Source organism: Physeter macrocephalus, chromosome 8 (genome assembly GCF_002837175.3).
Source record: "Physeter macrocephalus isolate SW-GA chromosome 8, ASM283717v5, whole genome shotgun sequence".
Classification (NCBI taxonomy): Eukaryota; Metazoa; Chordata; class Mammalia; order Artiodactyla; family Physeteridae; genus Physeter; species Physeter macrocephalus.
Window position 1 is genome coordinate 134,763,648 of NC_041221.1, and position 18,399 is coordinate 134,782,046.

General features: G+C 39.3%; 1 protein-coding gene across 1 annotated transcript in view; it reads left to right on the plus strand.

Annotated features, from left to right (window-relative positions):
• The window catches only part of KDM3B (lysine demethylase 3B), a 67,410-nt gene that overhangs the window by 590 nt on the left and 48,421 nt on the right, over nucleotides 1–18,399 (plus strand). Inside the window, exons 2-3 of the mRNA XM_028493443.2 lie at nucleotides 13,453–13,620; nucleotides 16,626–16,739. Coding sequence (XP_028349244.1) covers nucleotides 13,453–13,620; nucleotides 16,626–16,739 — 282 coding nt within the window. The remainder of the gene's footprint in view (nucleotides 1–13,452; nucleotides 13,621–16,625; nucleotides 16,740–18,399) is intronic.

The window sequence follows — 18,399 nt, forward strand, 5'->3', positions numbered from 1 at the left end:
CCCCGCCAAACACGCCTTCGGAGCAGGCTCTCGCACCCTGGGCTCCCGGGCCCCTCAGAGTTCGGCTGGTGCTGCCGTTGCCTCCTTGAAGACGCGGACCTGTAGTCCTCAGCCTCTCCCGGGAGACCTGCGCCCTGTTCCCTTCTTCCCGGAGCCCCGAGTGGGGCGGGAATGTGGGCACTTGTAGGAGACAGAGAGGCTGCAGTTGGAGCTGCTTGGGGCTGTTTTAGCTGGCTGTTACTTCCTCCTTGTCTGAGCCGGGCTCGGCCTGGCGGTCTCCAGAAAGGCCAGCTCTCAAGATTCTCTTCAGGCTCCTCTCTCTGCGCTTCTGGGTGACAGGAGCTGCCGTTGTAGCTGTTTTTGATAAGTTTGAGATCTGTCTTGGCAGCCGAATGGGGCTGTTGGGTGGTGCTTTTTTGCTCGTAGCTGGGCTACTCCCCCAAACCTTGGGAGAGGTTTTGTTTTGAAACTTTGTGTTGGGGCTCGGCCGCTTTTGAATACTTGTCTTGGTGTATGTTGTGATTAAAGTTGTTCAGTAATAGAACTTAACTAGCATTCGGGATCATGATGTGTTATTTTTGTTAATGTGGCGGCAAAATACTGCCTTTGAGCTTTGGCAAACCTCTTTAGTTCCTCATTCTGATAACGGCCCTAGCTTCTCTGTTGAGATAAGGCTGTGAAAAATAGGGGGATTCTTTTGGATTGTGATAGATGTTCAGGCAGAAGGAAAATTTTCTTGATGAACTTGTTTCTGCAGATATTTTCGCTGTAAACGGGAACTCGTAAGATTTGAGATTAATATTGCAGGTTTCTGATACTCTTTTTTCTACCTATTGATCAGTGGTGTTAGGCTTTTTTTTTTCTTCTTCCTGATGCGCAAGCTTTATGGGTTGTTTTGCTTGTAGCTGGCTTAGGCTTCTGCTACTTGAGTTCGTTCACTTTGATCTTTCTCCATGCTCTATAGGAAAAAGGCTGCTTGGACATTTATGAGGCTTCAGTGGGGAGAATTTGTAGAGATAACAGGAATATAGTGGGGTGAGGATGATGATTAAGAAAGGGGATTTGGATTTAAATTCCTTTGCGCTTTCTTTAGAAGATTGCTTTTTAGGCTTGGATGGGAGAGAGGTGTCCCTCTCAGATCCAGTAATTTATTCTACCCCCTTAAATGCAAAACTAAGATCCACCATTATATGCATATTTTGACCAAAAGCTTAGTCTGTCCTAGCGTTTCAGTCAAAAGTTTTATGTTCTAGTTGTTTCCTCCATCAGATGAATTGCTAATGAGCTCTGCACCTGAAATGGCTACCCATTCACTTTGTTGTTTGCTGGGCTCCCTAAGGGCAGAGGTTTTTGAAGCTCACTGAGATGCTGGACACCTACTAAGCTAAATACTGAGTAGCTCTACCACTGCCCTTGGAATTGGTTTCTCAAACCAAGTAAAAAGTTGCAGTGATTCTTGGAAATTAAAGCAAAGTGTATATTACAACTGTGTTGAGGTCTTGCATAGAGCTTTATGCATATAAAAACAAAGGCAGTTTTGGTTTTAAGAATACTCTTACGCTTGTCTTGTGTGTATAATCAAGGGACATAGGTGAGAAAACAGCCACAACAAAACTCAGAGCCTTTAAAATTTTTTACCATCTTGCAAAATTGCTCAAGAATTGCTGTTGTGATGATGAGGTTCTGTTAATGACAATAATTAATATAGGATCAGAACTGGCCGTTTGTTTTCCTTTTTCATTAAAGAGATTTCCTTTGGACCCTAGGCATGTGGGCCTTTCCAATTTGCACCACACACCCGTAGTAAACACAACTGTCTTCCAATCAAAAGTGTTCTTCCTGTACTCAAGGGTGGAGTTTACAAGCAGCTGGCCTGTGATTGGGCAGATTTTCATTCAGTTATGTTTAAGATGTTTTCAGGCATGCTTAGTTTTGAGTAATGCATGGCAGTGCGCCCCCTGTTAAGGATGAGTAATTGAGGGTTGAATGAATGAGTTTTTGAAGTGATTGAAAACACTTTGCAATTTTAGGCTCTGTTAATATCCTCTTTCTAAATACTTTTTGATCCAGAAATCTTTCAAAATGTAGTCCTGATCCATTAATGAACCTTTTTTTTTGGAAAACAGTTCCAAAGCCATAAGTCAGGATCTTGTTGATCCAAGAGTTTTGTTGAAAAGGGTTTGTTAGGTGGGCATCTTCCTCACCAAAGCTATGCTGACAAATAACTACTGAGATTTTTAGATTAAGTAGGTAAACAGCTTTTTTTCTCCCTCATGGAATAGTAGCTTTATTTGTATTTCAAAATAGCCCTGTTATTTGGGAAAAAAAAAAAAAAAGTCTAGCTGCAAAATTAGTTTAATGGATTTTTATGCCTTTACCTCTAACTTCTTTTCTAACTCTGTGTCCTCCTTGTGTTTCTGGTTCATTATTGGTCCATGTAAGTGGCAGAGACCTTGGGACCTTCACATATATACGTATGGTAAATAAACACACAAACCAAAAATAGTGGATTTTTCTTTGTTTGTTATAAAAGCAAAGCTTGCATTTTGCAGAATGTCAAACAGCCAAGCATAAACACGGGAAAGCCAACAATCTCCATCCTTTACCAACTTCCACTTATCAAAGAAGCCTTGTGCGCCTTTCTCAATACTGGTACAAAAAATATGAAAACATTTATCTCTATACAAAAGGTTGCTTTTTTTTTTTCTTTAGCAAATGGTATCATCATACTGCACAATATATGTAGCCTGCTTTTTTTCTTTTTTCCATTTAACATTAGACCATGGGCATCAGTACCTGTAGTTCTTACTCATCCTTTTAGATAACTACATTATATTCCATAGAATGGACGTACCCTTTATGATGGGCATTCAAGGTATTTTAAAATTTGGGGCACTTACAAACAATGCTGCAGTTAATATACTTGTACATATATCTTTGTGTAATCATGGTTTTATTTCTGTAGTTTAGCTATCCAGGATTGTTGGGTTAAGGAGTACATGTATATATTTTTATTTTGTTAGGTAATGCCAGGTGGTTTTCCTATGAGATTTTAGCTTTTCATACCCCTACCAGCATTCAGGCAATGCTTGTTTCCCTTCATCCTTGCCATCACTGGTGTCATTGGTCTTTGTTGTTTTTGGCAATCTGATGGGCGAAAAATAGTATCTAGCATTTCATGACTACTGATCTTTTTCTATGTTTATTGGCCTCTTACATTTTTTTATGAGTTATTTATGCCAATCTTTTGCGTATTTGAAAAAATGGAAGTTTTCTTATTCTGTACAAGTTCTGTGCATATTTGGCACATTAACCCCTTTACCTGTCAAGTGTGTATTTTCTCTCATTTGTCTTTTAACTGTTTGTGGGTTGCTTTGCTGCACAGAAAAATAAAATGTTTGTATCATCAGATCTCTTAGACCTTTCTTAATGGCTTCTAAGAAGGGTTTAATTGCTTGGGAAGAGGACCTCCCGCCGCCACCTTGAGCCTATATAAATATTTTTCAGCTTTTCTTTCTAATGTTTCATTTATTTTTACCTTTAGATCTTTGGTCCATCTGAAATATTTTTGTAAGTGGCATGTATGATGGACAATCTAACTTTTCCTACTGAGTAGTAACCAATTGGGGCAGCACCAATTTTATTAAATAAACCATCCTTTTCTTTCTGTATGATAGAATTAAATGATGCTTTTAGTAGCACTGATTTGTTTTGAATGTGTATCTTACCTATCTCAGCTGTCCAGAACTTGCAACAGGAGTAAAAGCATATCTGCCTTAATTTTTTTAATCCCTTAATCTTTTATCTTTATCTGGGGGAAAGGTGGTCTCTAAAATACTCCTTTTCTTTGATTTGAGATAATGTAATAATTGTGGCAGTATCCAGGCTAGTACCGTGTTTCTTCCATCTGGGAGTCTTCCAAGAGGAGTGGAAGCCTACCCGCCTTTTTTTTTTTAACCTCCTCCTCCAATGTTTCCTCTTTGTTTCGGATTAGGTGGACTTTAAAATACCTCTCTACTTTGTTTCTATATAATGTAATAATTATAGTCAGGTTTCCAGTGTACAATCCAATATAATTTATTCTCAACCTGTGTTCAAGCACAGAATTTAAGCCCTAATTGAAATAGGAGATTATGGCTTTTAATGATTATCCTTAAGTGTCCTTTTCTTGCTTATAATTCCAAAATTAAATAAAAATCTGAATAATATAGTATCATATGCTGTTTATTAAAGTCAATAGAATATGTTTTGTGGATCAGTGTGCGTTTTAGAGAACTTTAAATAAAAATGAGATTGTACAAAAGAATATATAACGTTTAAGTGTGAGGCCCTCTACTCACACTTTTCACCTGCACTCTCCTCTTATAGCAGGAGGTCTATTTTTGAAACATTGAGCCACTGTTGAGGTTTTTAGGCACTCAAGTGCTTCATATAGTTGTTTTCTAAAGTTTGTCTTATTTTATGTGTGCATGTAATTTTTAATACCTCTTATTGTCTTTACATTCTCTTTGTTTCAAGACTATGCAATATGTCCACCAGTGATCACACTGTACACTGGTCATTTTGTCCAGCAGCCTCTCCCTTTACTACACAATCAGATTTTTCTTGTTAATTTATGCATTTGTTTCTTAAGAGCTGCTTCACTAACTCCCCACCTGCCAAGGGCTCATTCCCTCCTTTAGTAATCACTTGCCTAGTTCATTTATTCATTTATTTATTTATTTATTTATTTATGGCTGCGTTGGGTCTTCGTTGCTGTGCGCGGGCTTTCTCTAGCTGCGGCGAGCGGGGGCTACTCTTCCTTGCCGTGCGCGGGCTTCTCGTTGTGGTGGCATCTCTTGTTGGGGAGCACAGGCTCTAGGCGCGAGGGCTTCAGTAGTTGCAGCACACGGGCTCAGTAGTTGTGGCTCGCAGGCTCTAGAGCGCAGGCTCAGTAGTTGTGGCGCACGGGCTTAGTTGCTCCTGTAAGTAACATAGTGTTTTATGTTAGTGATTTTCTCAACAACAGCTGGAATGGGTTCCTGTAGGCTTTGCTTCCACAAGGCCTGGGGGACACAACACCTGTTGCTGCTTCTCAGTTTTCTGCTGCCTTTGACAGGTTGGTGGTTTTTAAGCCCTCCCCACCCCGCTAGTGCGCGGGCTTTCTCTAGCTGCGGCGAGCGGGGGCTACTCTTCCTTGCCGTGCGCGGGCTTCTCGTTGTGGTGGCATCTCTTGTTGGGGAGCACAGGCTCTAGGCGCGAGGGCTTCAGTAGTTGCAGCACACGGGCTCAGTAGTTGTGGCTCGCAGGCTCTAGAGCGCAGGCTCAGTAGTTGTGGCGCACGGGCTTAGTTGCTCCTGTAAGTAACATAGTGTTTTATGTTAGTGATTTTCTCAACAACAGCTGGAATGGGTTCCTGTAGGCTTTGCTTCCACAAGGCCTGGGGGACACAACACCTGTTGCTGCTTCTCAGTTTTCTGCTGCCTTTGACAGGTTGGTGGTTTTTAAGCCCTCCCCACCCCGCTATCGCTACTGCCAAAGTATCTTTTAACCCTTGTTCTGTAGTTGGGTAAAACCTGCCTGACTGTTTAGTAGTGACTCATACTGCTATCTCTCTGTTTTACAAAGGCAGGAGTTCTGGGGGTTTTTTGTGTGACTTCACGGGTAATCAGGCTCTAGGGGACTGATTCCCACTAACCAAACTCTGGAGACTGATTTGTAAATCCACATGTAAGGTTATTAATCTACAGTGGGAGATAAACCTATCCAGAGATCTGCACAGAACCCCCTCCTGGTCTCCTCAAGAGACCAAATTACAGATAAGACAGATCCTTGTCATGCACAGAATCAGACAAGGAAAGTAGGGTGTTGCCAAAAGAATATTTACAGCGAGCAGTCCTGATTTGGTGAGCCTCTGCTTTCCTAGTACTTTCTGGCTTCCATTGTTTTTTTGTTTTTTTTTTTTTTGTGGTATGCGGGCCTCCCTCTGCTGCGGCCTCTCCCGTTGCGGAGCACAGGCTCCGGATGCGCAGGCTCAGCGGCCATGGCTTACGGGCCCAGCCGCTCCGCGGCACGTGGGATCCTCCCAGACCGGGGCGCGAACCCGGTTCCCCTGCATCGGCAGGCGGACGCGCAACCACTGCGCCACCAGGGAAGCCCCTTTCCATTGTCTTATTCCCCCTTTACACTTTGCTTTTGATTTTGTCATCCATTGAAATCCTATAAAGAGGAAAGAAAGCCTGTCCATTCTAGGTTCTTTCACCTCTATAAAGCCTTTCTAAATCCCCAGAGTGTTTTTTGCTTTGCTCCTTTATCACTTTGTGGATACCTCTTTTGGAACATTTATCACAGTTTTTCTTGATATAGATACATAACAAGGTATATAGCTTGTCTCCCCTACTAGATTCTAAGTTCATCAAGGACAGGGAACACATGCATTTTTTACTATTATTTTACAATCCTTCTCTGACCACCTTATCTTAAGAAATAGCATATTTAGAAGCCAGTATTAGGTTAACTTTCACTTCTGATTTATTATGGATTTTCTACTCTGTGGTCCCCTGTTATAAGGTATTTATACCTGATCTTTAAGGTTTTTTCTTTTATATATTTTTACTGATATTGACTACCAATTTTTTTCTTTACGTGTTTGGATTTATATTTGGGACCCCGATCCAAAGTACATTGTCCATTGGTTTTTGTGATTTACATCTGAGTTGCTGGATTAGAAGCATTAGATGTTTTGGGTTTTGTGATTCTCAAGTAATACACGCCTAGTATACAAAATGTAGAAATTATTTTAATAAAAATATAAGTTAAAAAAATAGCCCCTACAGTGTCATAACCCATTAAAAACTGCTATGTTTTGATACATATTCTAATCTTTTTTTAGAATTGCTAAAAGTTGAATTCATACTGAATTTTCAGTTTTGAGTTTTGCTTTTCACTTAATGTGGCAATTATTTTCCTGTATTACCAAAAACTTTTGTATTATAGGTGATTTTAATTTTCTTTGTGCTTTTCTGTATTTTCCACAGATAACATGTGCTTCAGGTGCTTTCGCACCTGAAAGGGAAGCAATAAATTCCCTCTAAGAAAATCGTATAATTTATTTAACCTGGATAATTTGTTTAACTGTTTTTCTTTCATTGGATATTGAAATTGTTTCAGATTTTAGGCTTTATTAATAATTCATTGATGACCATTTTTGTGAATAAAGCCTTTTCTGTTTTTAGGGTGATTTCCTAGGATTATTGCCAGGAGTGGTATTATGGAAACACAGAGTATACACATATTTAAGATTCTTGATATATGACAATTTTTTTTTTTCTAAGTCATAGCAGTTTATATTCTGACCAGTAGTATGAGTTTGCTTACGGAATGCATGTTTATCAGGAGCCCAAGATCTGCTAGGCATTTTACGTTATTTTGTTTAATCCTGCCACAATTCTTTGAGGTACTTACTGTCCATATTAATAGGCAAAGGAAGTAAGGCTCAAAGAGGCTAAAGTAACCTGCTCCCAGTTACACAGATAAGGGATGTTGGGATGCAAATCCAGATCTTTGTGATTCCTCTACCCCTAAGAGCATATATATCTATATGCTTGAGTTTTTATTCAGGTTATTCCTGTGGTACTCAAGTACTTAACATTTAATTTATTGAGGTTGTTAGAAAGTAGGGGAAAAAATGGGAGTAATTGTTAGAAATCTCTCTCTTGATCAAAGGAACCATAGAGAGAAAATTATTTTTTGCTTGAAAACAGCAGTGTTCTAGACATGCATCATTCCCCACTGTGGCTGTCAAGATATCCCAGTTTTGTAATATCATTTGTAACAGAGTTCATATTTTGTTTAGAATGTAGTTAGAAAAACTGGAAAAGAAAATTTGGGAACCTTGGAAGTTAGTCTTCCATTTTCCTTACCCTCTCACAATCATCACCATATCCTGTTATTTTTATCTCTAATTTCTCAAATATGTTTTTCATTTATACAGTCTTATTGGTTTAGGCCTTTTACATCTTTTACCTGGGTTTTTATCACTTTATAATTGGTCTCCCTGCCTCCAGTTTCTTGCCTCTGAGTTCCCTTCCAACCTGATCCCAAAGTTAATTCTTTCCTTTAAAAAAAAAAGTTATTATATAAATACTATGTTTAAAAACAAAAAAGAAGGACTTCCCTGCTGGCACCGTGGTTGAGAATCTGCCTGCCGATGCAGGGGACACGGGTTCGAGCCCCGGTCTAGGAAGATCCCACATGCCGCAGAGCGGCTGGGCCCGTGAGCCATGGCTACTGAGCCTGTGCGTCTGGAGCCTGTGCTCCGCAACGGGAGAGGCCACAACAGTTAGAGGCCTGCGTACCACAAAAAAAAAAAAGAGAAAAAGAAGGAACATTTACTGGTAAGGCTAAAATACTATTACCTCTCCTATCCTAATCCTTCTCTAGAACACTCAGTCTGCTCTTAGTTTCTCTGCCTTTGCACCTGCTGGAAAGTCTTTCTCTCCCTTCTCTGCCAGAAGAATATAGTTTGTCCTTTGAGATACAGCTTATATACTACTACCTCTTCTGTGAAACCTTTCTAGTTTTCCATGGCAGATGCCTTCTCTAGCATGTTCAGTCTTTATTATTGCCCTTATTACATAACTGTAATAATTTCTGTACCTCTCTGTTAGCTCATCTAGGGTTTGATTCCCTCCTGCCGAGTGCTTCCTTATTCACCTTGATACTCTTAGCCCTGGCAAGTGCCGTACACGCGCGCACACACGTATATATATATATATTTTTTTTTTTGTGGTACGCGGGCCGACCTCTGTTGTGGCCTCTCCCGTTGCGGAGCACAGGCTCCGGACGCGCAGGCTCAGCGGCCATGGCTCACGGGCCCAGCCGTTCCGCGGCAAGTGGGATCCTCCCAGACCGGGGCGCGAACCCGGTTCCCCTGCATCGGCAGGCGGACGCGCAACCACTGCGCCACCAGGGAAGCCCCCACACACATATATTTTTGAGGCGTTCTATTTTTGTTGAGTGAGTGAATAAATGAATAATTTTATTAATTGTAGTAAGAATGGCCTTAGGGAGAAACAGAATCCAAACTGATTATTACATGATTATGTGATAAACATGGAGGTCTATATTACCCAGATTACTATCATTTGATTTTTTCAAACTTAGGTTAGCTTATTTGATTTTTTAAAAAAATTTTATTTCATTTTAATGTCACTCGAATGTACATCACATATAGACCATAAAAGAGATTTTGAAATGAAAGCAGGAGTTTTACCACTAACTCTTCTTAACTAAGGAAATATTTTACACATCTAGTCCTTGGGTTCTAGCTGTACAATGTATAGTACTATTTGCTGCTTTTACTCTAATAGTAGAAATTTTTTAAAGACTTAAAAAAAATCAACTCAAAGTGTTTTAGTTCTGTTCTGTCCAGATTATCAACCTGCCTTGGCCGTCTCTAACTCTCCAACCACCACCATTGATTTTTGTTAGTTTATATCCCTTCTTTCTGTCCTGTGACCTGGCCACTACCATTTTAAGAGTTCATGTTCTGTGTGCTTTGACCTGAAATGATTCTTCACCTTATATGTTCTAACTCCTTCCATCTCTAGCTAGGAGGTGAAGCACAGTGCTAGGGCCAGAAACAAGCCTTGATGCTGGTAGAACATGTTTACATATATCCGTATTCCATATTGCTCTCAAAACATATTTGTATTATTAGCCTAGAGCTGTTGCTTGATCCTAGAACATATAGCACTGTGTTGTCAAGTTCAACACTTTATTCCTTTGCCCAGGCAGGTTAGGAAATAATTGCCCTTAAATTAGGTGAAATATGACTTTCAAATACTTCAGTTTTTCCATGGTGTTTTCAGATGTGTGATGATAGGATTCCTGAATATTAACTTTTTAAATGTTCAAGTTCTTATCTACAAAGAATTAAAATCGTTACAGCTTTGGTACAGTGATTTATTTTAGTGTGTTCCTATATTTGTGTGTTGGTATGACTTAGAATTTTGTGACTCGTATGTTGATTTTTAAAGTGGTTGGCGGATTAGAACTATAGCATGGCACCTACCTGTCAGGCACCATGGAGCCTCAACCTCCGGATTTCTAAGTGATGCCCAGTAGAGTACTGTGTCACTCAGGGTCAGACTCTGCCTGGGGCTTCAACAGTCTCTGCTCCTTTTCATGGCTTGCAAGGTCTTGTCTGTCCTTCAGCCATTGCCTCCTCCAGACATCAGTTATGGCACCACTGAACAGTAATGGAACCACTGTTCTCCTAGTCTCGGGTTCAAAATCCAAGTCATTTTTGAATTTTCCCTTACCCTTATATCCAGCCAGTCATCATGCTTGATGATAGGACTCATCGATTCTCACGAGCACTAGTAACTTCCTTCCTAGTCTCACTGCTCCCACTCTAGGTCATGTAAGAACACCCCCTGTTCGCGACCCCACCCCCAAATCTAAACCATCTACATCCACTGAGTAACTGAGTTGTCCTAAAACCAACTGTTTTGTCCAATTTTGACCTCAATCAGAAACCTTTTAATGGCAATTGCACATATACACACCCACACACACATACACACATCTCCCATTGGCAGCTGGATGAACCCAAATTTTATCCCAGTATTCGGGGTCTTCCACATTGACTCTTAGCCTTTTTAGTCTCATTTCCCACTCCTTCCCCAGTGTGCTATAGCTCCTGGCCATCCTAGAACTTGACTGGGACTTTTTTTTTTTTTAAACCTCAGCCTGTATCAGTCCCTTTGCACACCTGAAGTGATCTCTCCTGCCTCTGAACACCCCCTATACTTTATTTTATTTCTGTTTATCTTAATGGCATGTTATTGCCCAAGTAGTGCTTTGCAGTTGACCAAAGTGCTTTTGAATCCATTACTTTATTTGATCTTCACAACCAGTCTCAGGGTAAGACAGGTGTGTCTTATCACAAGGGAGGAAACCAAGACTTGAGGAGGGGAGAGTGATTTGCTCAAGTTTTGTGATTAGTAGAGGGTGGGGCTAAGACTGAAATCCAAGCCTCCCGGAACATAATCCCCAAGCTCTGTCCATTACTACCTTTCCTGGTGCCTGAGTCTGCACTTAAGTGTAAGTTTGAATACATCTTTTTCCAGTTATCAGCAAGTTACTTAAAGTTGTGTTTGATTCCCCTAGAACATATGTGAATATATGAGTGAGCCCATTCATACGTTAAATGTATTGCAGTTTAATGTTCTTTGCCATTCACATGTTAAAGGTATTGCAGTAAAATCATGCTTCTGCTTTCTGAGCCTTATTTTCCCATCATTTTTTTTTTTTTTTTTCCGGTACATGGGCCTCTCACCGTTGTGGCCTCTCCCATTGCGGAGCACAGGCTCTGGAAGCGCAGGCTCAGCGGCCATGGCTCACGGGCCCAGCCGCTCTGCGGCATGTGGGATCTTCCCGGACCGGGGCACGAACCCGTGTCCCCTGCATCGGCAGGCGGACTCTCAACCACTGCGCCACCAGGGAAGCCCTCCAGTTATCAGCAAGTTACTTAAAGTTGTGTTTGATTCCCCTAGAACATATGTGAATATATGAGTGAGCCCATTCATACGTTAAATGTATTGCAGTTTAATGTTCTTTCCCATTCACATGTTAAAGGTATTGCAGTAAAATCATGCTTCTGCTTTCTGAGCCTTATTTTCCCATCATTTTTTTTTTAAGTAGAAGTGAAGGTTACTTGGTATATTATAAATAATAAAATATTGGTATAATATAAATAATAAAACTGGAGCTTTGTATAATGAATTTAATTTCTGGAATAGCTTTTCCAGCAGTGCACTTCAATTCACAAGTATTTATTACCTGTGAAGAGATTAAGCCTAATGCTAGGCTACTGAGTGGTTTCACACTTTTCAAGTATAAGTATCATAAATCTTCATATAGTTGTAACTCTAATTTTTAGCTTGACTGGATGGGAACTAATATACTGACAAAAGTTGTTGTGACTTCAGTAACAATTTTAATGGATTTGAACTTTATTCATTATATGATCTACATATATTTGAAAAATAATGGTGACACATGTACCAGACCTCTAGTATTTAGTCTACAGGAAATGCTTAATACCCTGAGTACTTAAGATATTCCTGGTAACTCTGTGATTCCTAGTTGGGAATGACTGCTGTGGGGATTCTGATGTTGTCCTACATCACTCATTGCTGCCTTAGGAAGTGTCATGTGAGAAATTTCTTGTAGAGCCAAGTAGTTGGAAAAGTGTTGCTTCCCTGAGAAACTGGTTTGTGTTTTACTTTTTGCCAGTGATGAATATGCCACTGACCTCTCCATTTTCAGATTGACCTTTAGGAAGCTCAGAGCCAAGTCAGTCAATCACTCAATCAATCATTCATCATATGTCACTCAGTCATACAGCTGTATAGATCCCTATTGCCTGCTTAAGTTTTCCCTCTTTTTACACTTTGATAGTGACTTCCTGTTGTAGTTTGCTTAGCCCTGGTTTTTAAATTTATATTTTATCATCTTATTGTATATGTTTCCCAAAAGCCAACGAAAATTCTTTGAAAATGAAGTGGGATGTAAATACTCTAGCCTTTATTTTGTAACCAGCTATGTTTTAGGCACTAGACATATCTGTTCTAAATATTGATACCTATATGCATATGTCTTGCTTTTTCTGCTGTGTAGAAGATGCTCTGATGTCAGAATTTATATGGAAAAGTTAAACCTAAGCATACTTTTTATTAGAAAAATGTAGTTTCATTTAATATGAATTGCTTTCAGAAACTCTTTGCAGATTCTACTTAAGTATATCTGAAAAGGTGGAGTATCTTTTCTGGGAGGAAGCAAAGCATTGTTGTGACAATGGTGTGCCTCTGCTAGCAGATATGAGATCACTCCTGGCAGTCAGTGGTACTTTAAAAATCCACACTTGGGACTGGGAGGTGTTTTTTTTGTTTGTTTATCCTTTTGAATTTTGTACTGTGTGTATATAACCTATTCAAAATTAATTTTAAAAGTTCACAGTCATTTTCAGTAGAAGTATAAAAAATTTCTCTTCCTACCTATTAGACTGTGAGCTCCTTGAGACCAGGAAGTGTGCTAGATTCCCCTCTGTATTCCTGAACCTAGCATAGTGCCTTATACGTAGTAAGCCCCCAGCTAGTGTGCTTAGATGTGAATTGGAAACTAAGAGTTGTAAATCTCAGTAGGATCACGGCTAGAAATTACTAATTGTAGATAACTCACGCCCCCTTAAATCTGTATGCTCTTTTCAGAGTGAGGATGAGACCAACTTCCTGGCTCTGAAGTAAGATTGGTTTTTATTGAAATCCATTAAAAGAATTTAAAAACAAGTTAGTAGAATTTTACCTAGTCAGTTTTTCAAAACAGGAGGTTTGTGTTTGTTTTTATATTATAGTGTGGGATTTTTCCAAATGTGACCTCAAGATGGCTTTTTATCTCTTTTTCCAGATCTTTGTAGAATTTGATGGCTGTAGCTGGAAGCAACACTCCTGGGTTAAAGTTCATGCTGAAGAAGTTATTGTACTTTTGCTGGAAGGGTCTCTAGTATGGGCACCCCGGAAGGACCCAGTCCTTGTTCAGGGCACTCGAGTCTCAATTGCACAATGGCCGGCCCTGGTGAGTGACTTTTATTGGCTAGGAACATATTTGGGCTTTATTCCTATTGTATATGGTATTTACCCAATAGCTGCACTCTTTAGAATTCCCAAAACTCCCAGTGCTTTATCCTTAACACACTTTGATTCTGAAGTTACCAAAGCAAAAATTGGGAGAGATCTTTTCTCCTGTGTGTTCCCATACTTTTTATATTAGATAATATTTGATACTTTGTTTCTAAATAATTTTTTACCTTTCTTTTCTCATAGTTATGTAATGAAACAATGTTTGTAATCCTTAAAGTCTTTTTCTTCCATAGAAACTATTTTATTTTTTTCCAGCTTTTTTGAGATAGAATTGACATATATAACATTGTGTAAGTTTGTGTACAATATAATGATTTTTTATATATAGTGAAATGATTGTCACAATAAAGTTAATTAACACATCCATTGTCTCACATAGGTTTTTGTGTATGTGGTAAGAACTTTTTTTTTTAACTTTGCAGAACACTTTATTTTATTTTATTTTTTTTGTGTGTGGTATGCGGGCCTCCCTCTGCTGCGGCCTCTCCCGTTGCGGAGCACAGGCTCCAGACGCGCAGGCTCAGCGGCCATGGCTCACCGGCCCAGCCGCTCCGCGGCATGTGGGATCCTCCCAGACCGGGGCGCGAACCCGGTTCCCCTGCATCGGCAGGCGGACGCGCAACCACTGCGCCACCAGGGAAGCCCTGCAGAACACTTTAATAATCTCAATAAGGTATAATAATCTCACTGTTTTATAGATTACTTTCCTACATATTATCTAATTTGCTTCTCACAACACATATGTGGTAAGAACTTTTAAGATTTGCTCTCTTAGCAACTTCCAAGTATACAGTACAGCATTATTAACTATAGTCACCATGCTATACATTAGCTCCCCACAGCTTACTCATCTTATTATTGCAGTTTATATCCTTTGACTACCTTTATCCATTTCCCCCACTTCCCCCACCCCTGGCAACCACCAGTATATTCTCTGTGTCTGATTTCAGTTGTTTTAGATTCCACATGTAATTGAAATCACACCATATTTGTCTTTCTCTGACTTATTTCACTTAGCATACTGCCCTGGAGATTCAGCTGTTATTGTAAATAGCAGGATTTCCTCCTTTTTTGTGGCTCAATAATATTTCATTGTGTATAGTATTTGTGTGTGTGTGTGTGTGTATACACCACATTTTCTTTATCCATTCATCCATCACTGGACACTTAGGTTGTTTCCATGTCGTCGCTGTTGTAAATACTGCTGCAGTGAACATGGGATTGCAGATATCTCTTCAAGATATGATTTCATTTCCTTTGGATAAATACCCAGAAGTGGGGTTGTTGAATCATATGGTAGTTCTATTTTTAATTTTGGGGGAAACCTCCATACTGTTTTCCATAGTGGCTGCACCAATTTACATTCCCACTGATGGTGCACAAGAGTTCCCCCTCTCTACATCCTTGCCAGCACTTGTCATCTTTGTCTTTGATGATAGCCATTCTAATAGGTGTGAGGTGATTACTCATCGTGGTTTTGATTTGCATTTCCCTGATGATTAGTGCAGTTGAGCCCCTTTTCATGTACCTGTTGGCCATTCATCTATCTTCAGAAAAATGTCTATTCAGGTGATTTGCCCATTTTAAAATCAGATTATTTGTGGGAGGGGTTGTTTTGTTTTTAGCATTTTAAATTAACACCCATTTATTAGTTGGGAAAGTTAGAAGTACAGACACTTTGTGTCCTACTTCTTATCTCAGAATCTTACAAGGCAAAAATTGGTGTTTGCAATGCTAAAACACCATCTATAGTAGGTGGTCCTCTTCTAACCTCCCATGTTTATGGCAGAATTCAGTTCCAGTCTCCTTGCTGGCTATCAGCTGGGGATAGTTGTGGGGGTTTTTGGCTCTTGAGTTGTATGAGTTTTTTTAATATATTTTGAATATTAACCTTTTATCAAATATATGATTTGCACATATTTTCTCCCATTCCTTATGTTGCATTTTAATTTTGTTGATCATTTCTTTTGCCTTGTAGAAACTTTTAAGGTTGATGTAGTCCCACTTGTTTATTTTGCTTTTGTTGGTTATGTTTAAAGTTTCTTTGTTTGGCCGTGTAGCACGGCTTGTGGGATCTTAGTTCCCCGACCAGGGATTGAACCTAGGCCCACAGCAGTGAAAGTATGGAGTCTTAACCACTGGACCGCCAGGGAATTCCCTAAAGTTTTGTTTGTTTTTTTTTTTTAATTATTAAGTTTTGTTTTCTGAAGTCAGACAAAATAGTGCTATAAAATTTAATTCTGAAAGTATCCATTTGTTTCTATCTGTTCTTTTAGCAAATTGTAGGCATAAATAGATTTTTAAAAAATTCTAATTCTCCTATTATTAACCAAATTAAATAATATTCAAAACAAAACTTTGTAACCTATTGATTATACATATCATCACTTACTGAACTGTCTTTTTTTATTTGTTTTTAAGACCACTTTCCAGTTGAACTTTTAGAAGAAGCTCAAATGGATCTGGGTCCCTGGGTGACTTTAGTAGGCAGTTTATTTACGAAACAGTAATGTGAATTTGCCCATGCATATTTATACCACTGATCATTTTAGAAATCTCATGAAGGTTTCAGGAGTTCCAGAGATGATAATGGTGTGACTCTTCATTCTGGGAACTTACTGTAATTTAGCCCTCTTGGAGCCTGACAAGATTAGTCAGATCGCTAGAGAGAATGAGGAATTTCCCGTTCTTCTTGTCCTTTTTAGCTGTAAATAAGAGTATTGAACTGACTTTATGCTCTGGTTTGCTTCATATGATTATTTGAGGGGCAGATGCGAGGTCGGGAATGTCTCTGAAGACTTATGCTTTAGCTTATCTGTATTTACTGGGGTGAAAGATATATTAATAATGGATATTTTCTCTGCAGTTAGATATTCAGTTGAATTGTTATTTATTTTCTTTTCCAAGTTCTAATCAATTTCTTGTCATTGTACTTCACAGACTTTCACTCCCCTAGTAGATAAACTCGGTTTGGGTTCTGTGGTTCCAGTTGAATACCTTCTGGATCGAGAGCTTCGTTTCCTGTCAGATGCTAATGGGTTGCATTTGTTCCAGGTACTTAACACTTGGTCTAGTCCTAAACTTATTTCTCTCCTTGCTAATTTCTCTGTTGATTATAAATAGGGTGCTTTCCCCCCTTTTTTATTTCAGATAATATTTTTAATATCATTATAAAATTACAGAGAATGGTGGGAATCTTAGATTAAAATTTTAATATTATTCCTCAACAGTCTCGACCAAGGTTTCTCAACCTCAACGATATTGACATTTTTGGTCTGTATTCTTTTTCATAGGGGGCTATGCTGTGTATTGTTTGATGTCTAACAGCATCCCTGGCCTCTACCTACTAGATGCCAGCACTGAGTTGCGATAGGCAGAAATGTTTCCCAACACTGCCAGTTGTTCCAGAGGGGGCAAAATCAGCCCAGATGAGAACAATGGAGTAAAACAATTCCATGGATGCCACAGTTGATGGTGTATGCTTTCAGAGAGATGGAATCATAGAAAAAGCAACATTTTAGGGAGGATAAAACAACAGTTTAATGTTGGAAAGGCTGAGTTGAGGGGCCCACAGGACACCCCATAATTATCTCAGAGGTCAAATGTATTGGTCTGGCTATCATCAGTCTGCACAGGTGGCAGTATAAGTCAATTAATTATATTGTCCCCTTTTCGTTTAACATTGAATCAAGTTCTTTCTCCCAGTAATTCCATGTACCTTTTAAAGTTTCTTTGCTCCCTTGAAAAGTGTATTTGGTAGCTGAGGCTTCTTTCCTCCTCTACACACCCCCACCCCACCCTAAAACAACCTAAGACTTAAGACCACAATTCTAAGGGTTTCCTCAGAAGAGGTGGCTTCCCAGAGGTGGCTGCTTCTATAACTTGAGTCTGAGAGGTCCTGTACTTACGTCTGTGGCAGGGAAGCTGGGAATTTGGGCTGGTTCCAAGCAACATTAAATATTGAAGACCTTAGGTATATTTTTAGTTACAAAAAAAGGGATAAGTTAGTAGTTTAAACAAACTAGTGTCTGAGTTAGAGTTTCAGAATTTATAGAGGGTAATATTTATTTCTCACTTGTAAGGATTGTCTGAAGGTTAAAAATTAGGAGACTTCCAAGAGTTTTGCTGTCTTATTGAGGCAGCCAAGAGCAGTATTTCCTGAACTGTGTTCTGTGTAATATTAATGATTTTTTTTTTGTTGATATGTCTTCCTCCCTCATTAGGCCTCACTCCCTCTCATCAATCTTACTTTATTCATCTTGTAATCCTAGTGCTTATATGAATAGGCACTCAGTGAATGTCAGATAAGTATCAAAATAAACAAAAAGATTTACATGGAATAAAATGTTTTGTGATCAAATAAGTTTGAGAAACGCTGACCTAAACATGTTTTTTTCCTACACGTCTTCTCAGAGCTTTTAATATACTGCCGTATGTAGAAAGATATAATATGCAGTTGACCCTTGAACAACACGGATTTGAACTACACGGGTCCACTTATATGTGGATTTTTTTTCAGTAAATACAGTACCTATAAATTAATACGAATTTTTTTCACATTATCTTTTTTTTTTTCTTTTTTTTTTTTTTTTTTTTTTTTTTGTGGTACGGGCGCCTCTCCCTGTTGTGGCCCCTCCCATTGCAGAGCACAGGCTCCGGACGCGCAGGCTCAGCGGCCATGGCTCATGGGCCCAGCCGCTCCGCGGCATGTGGG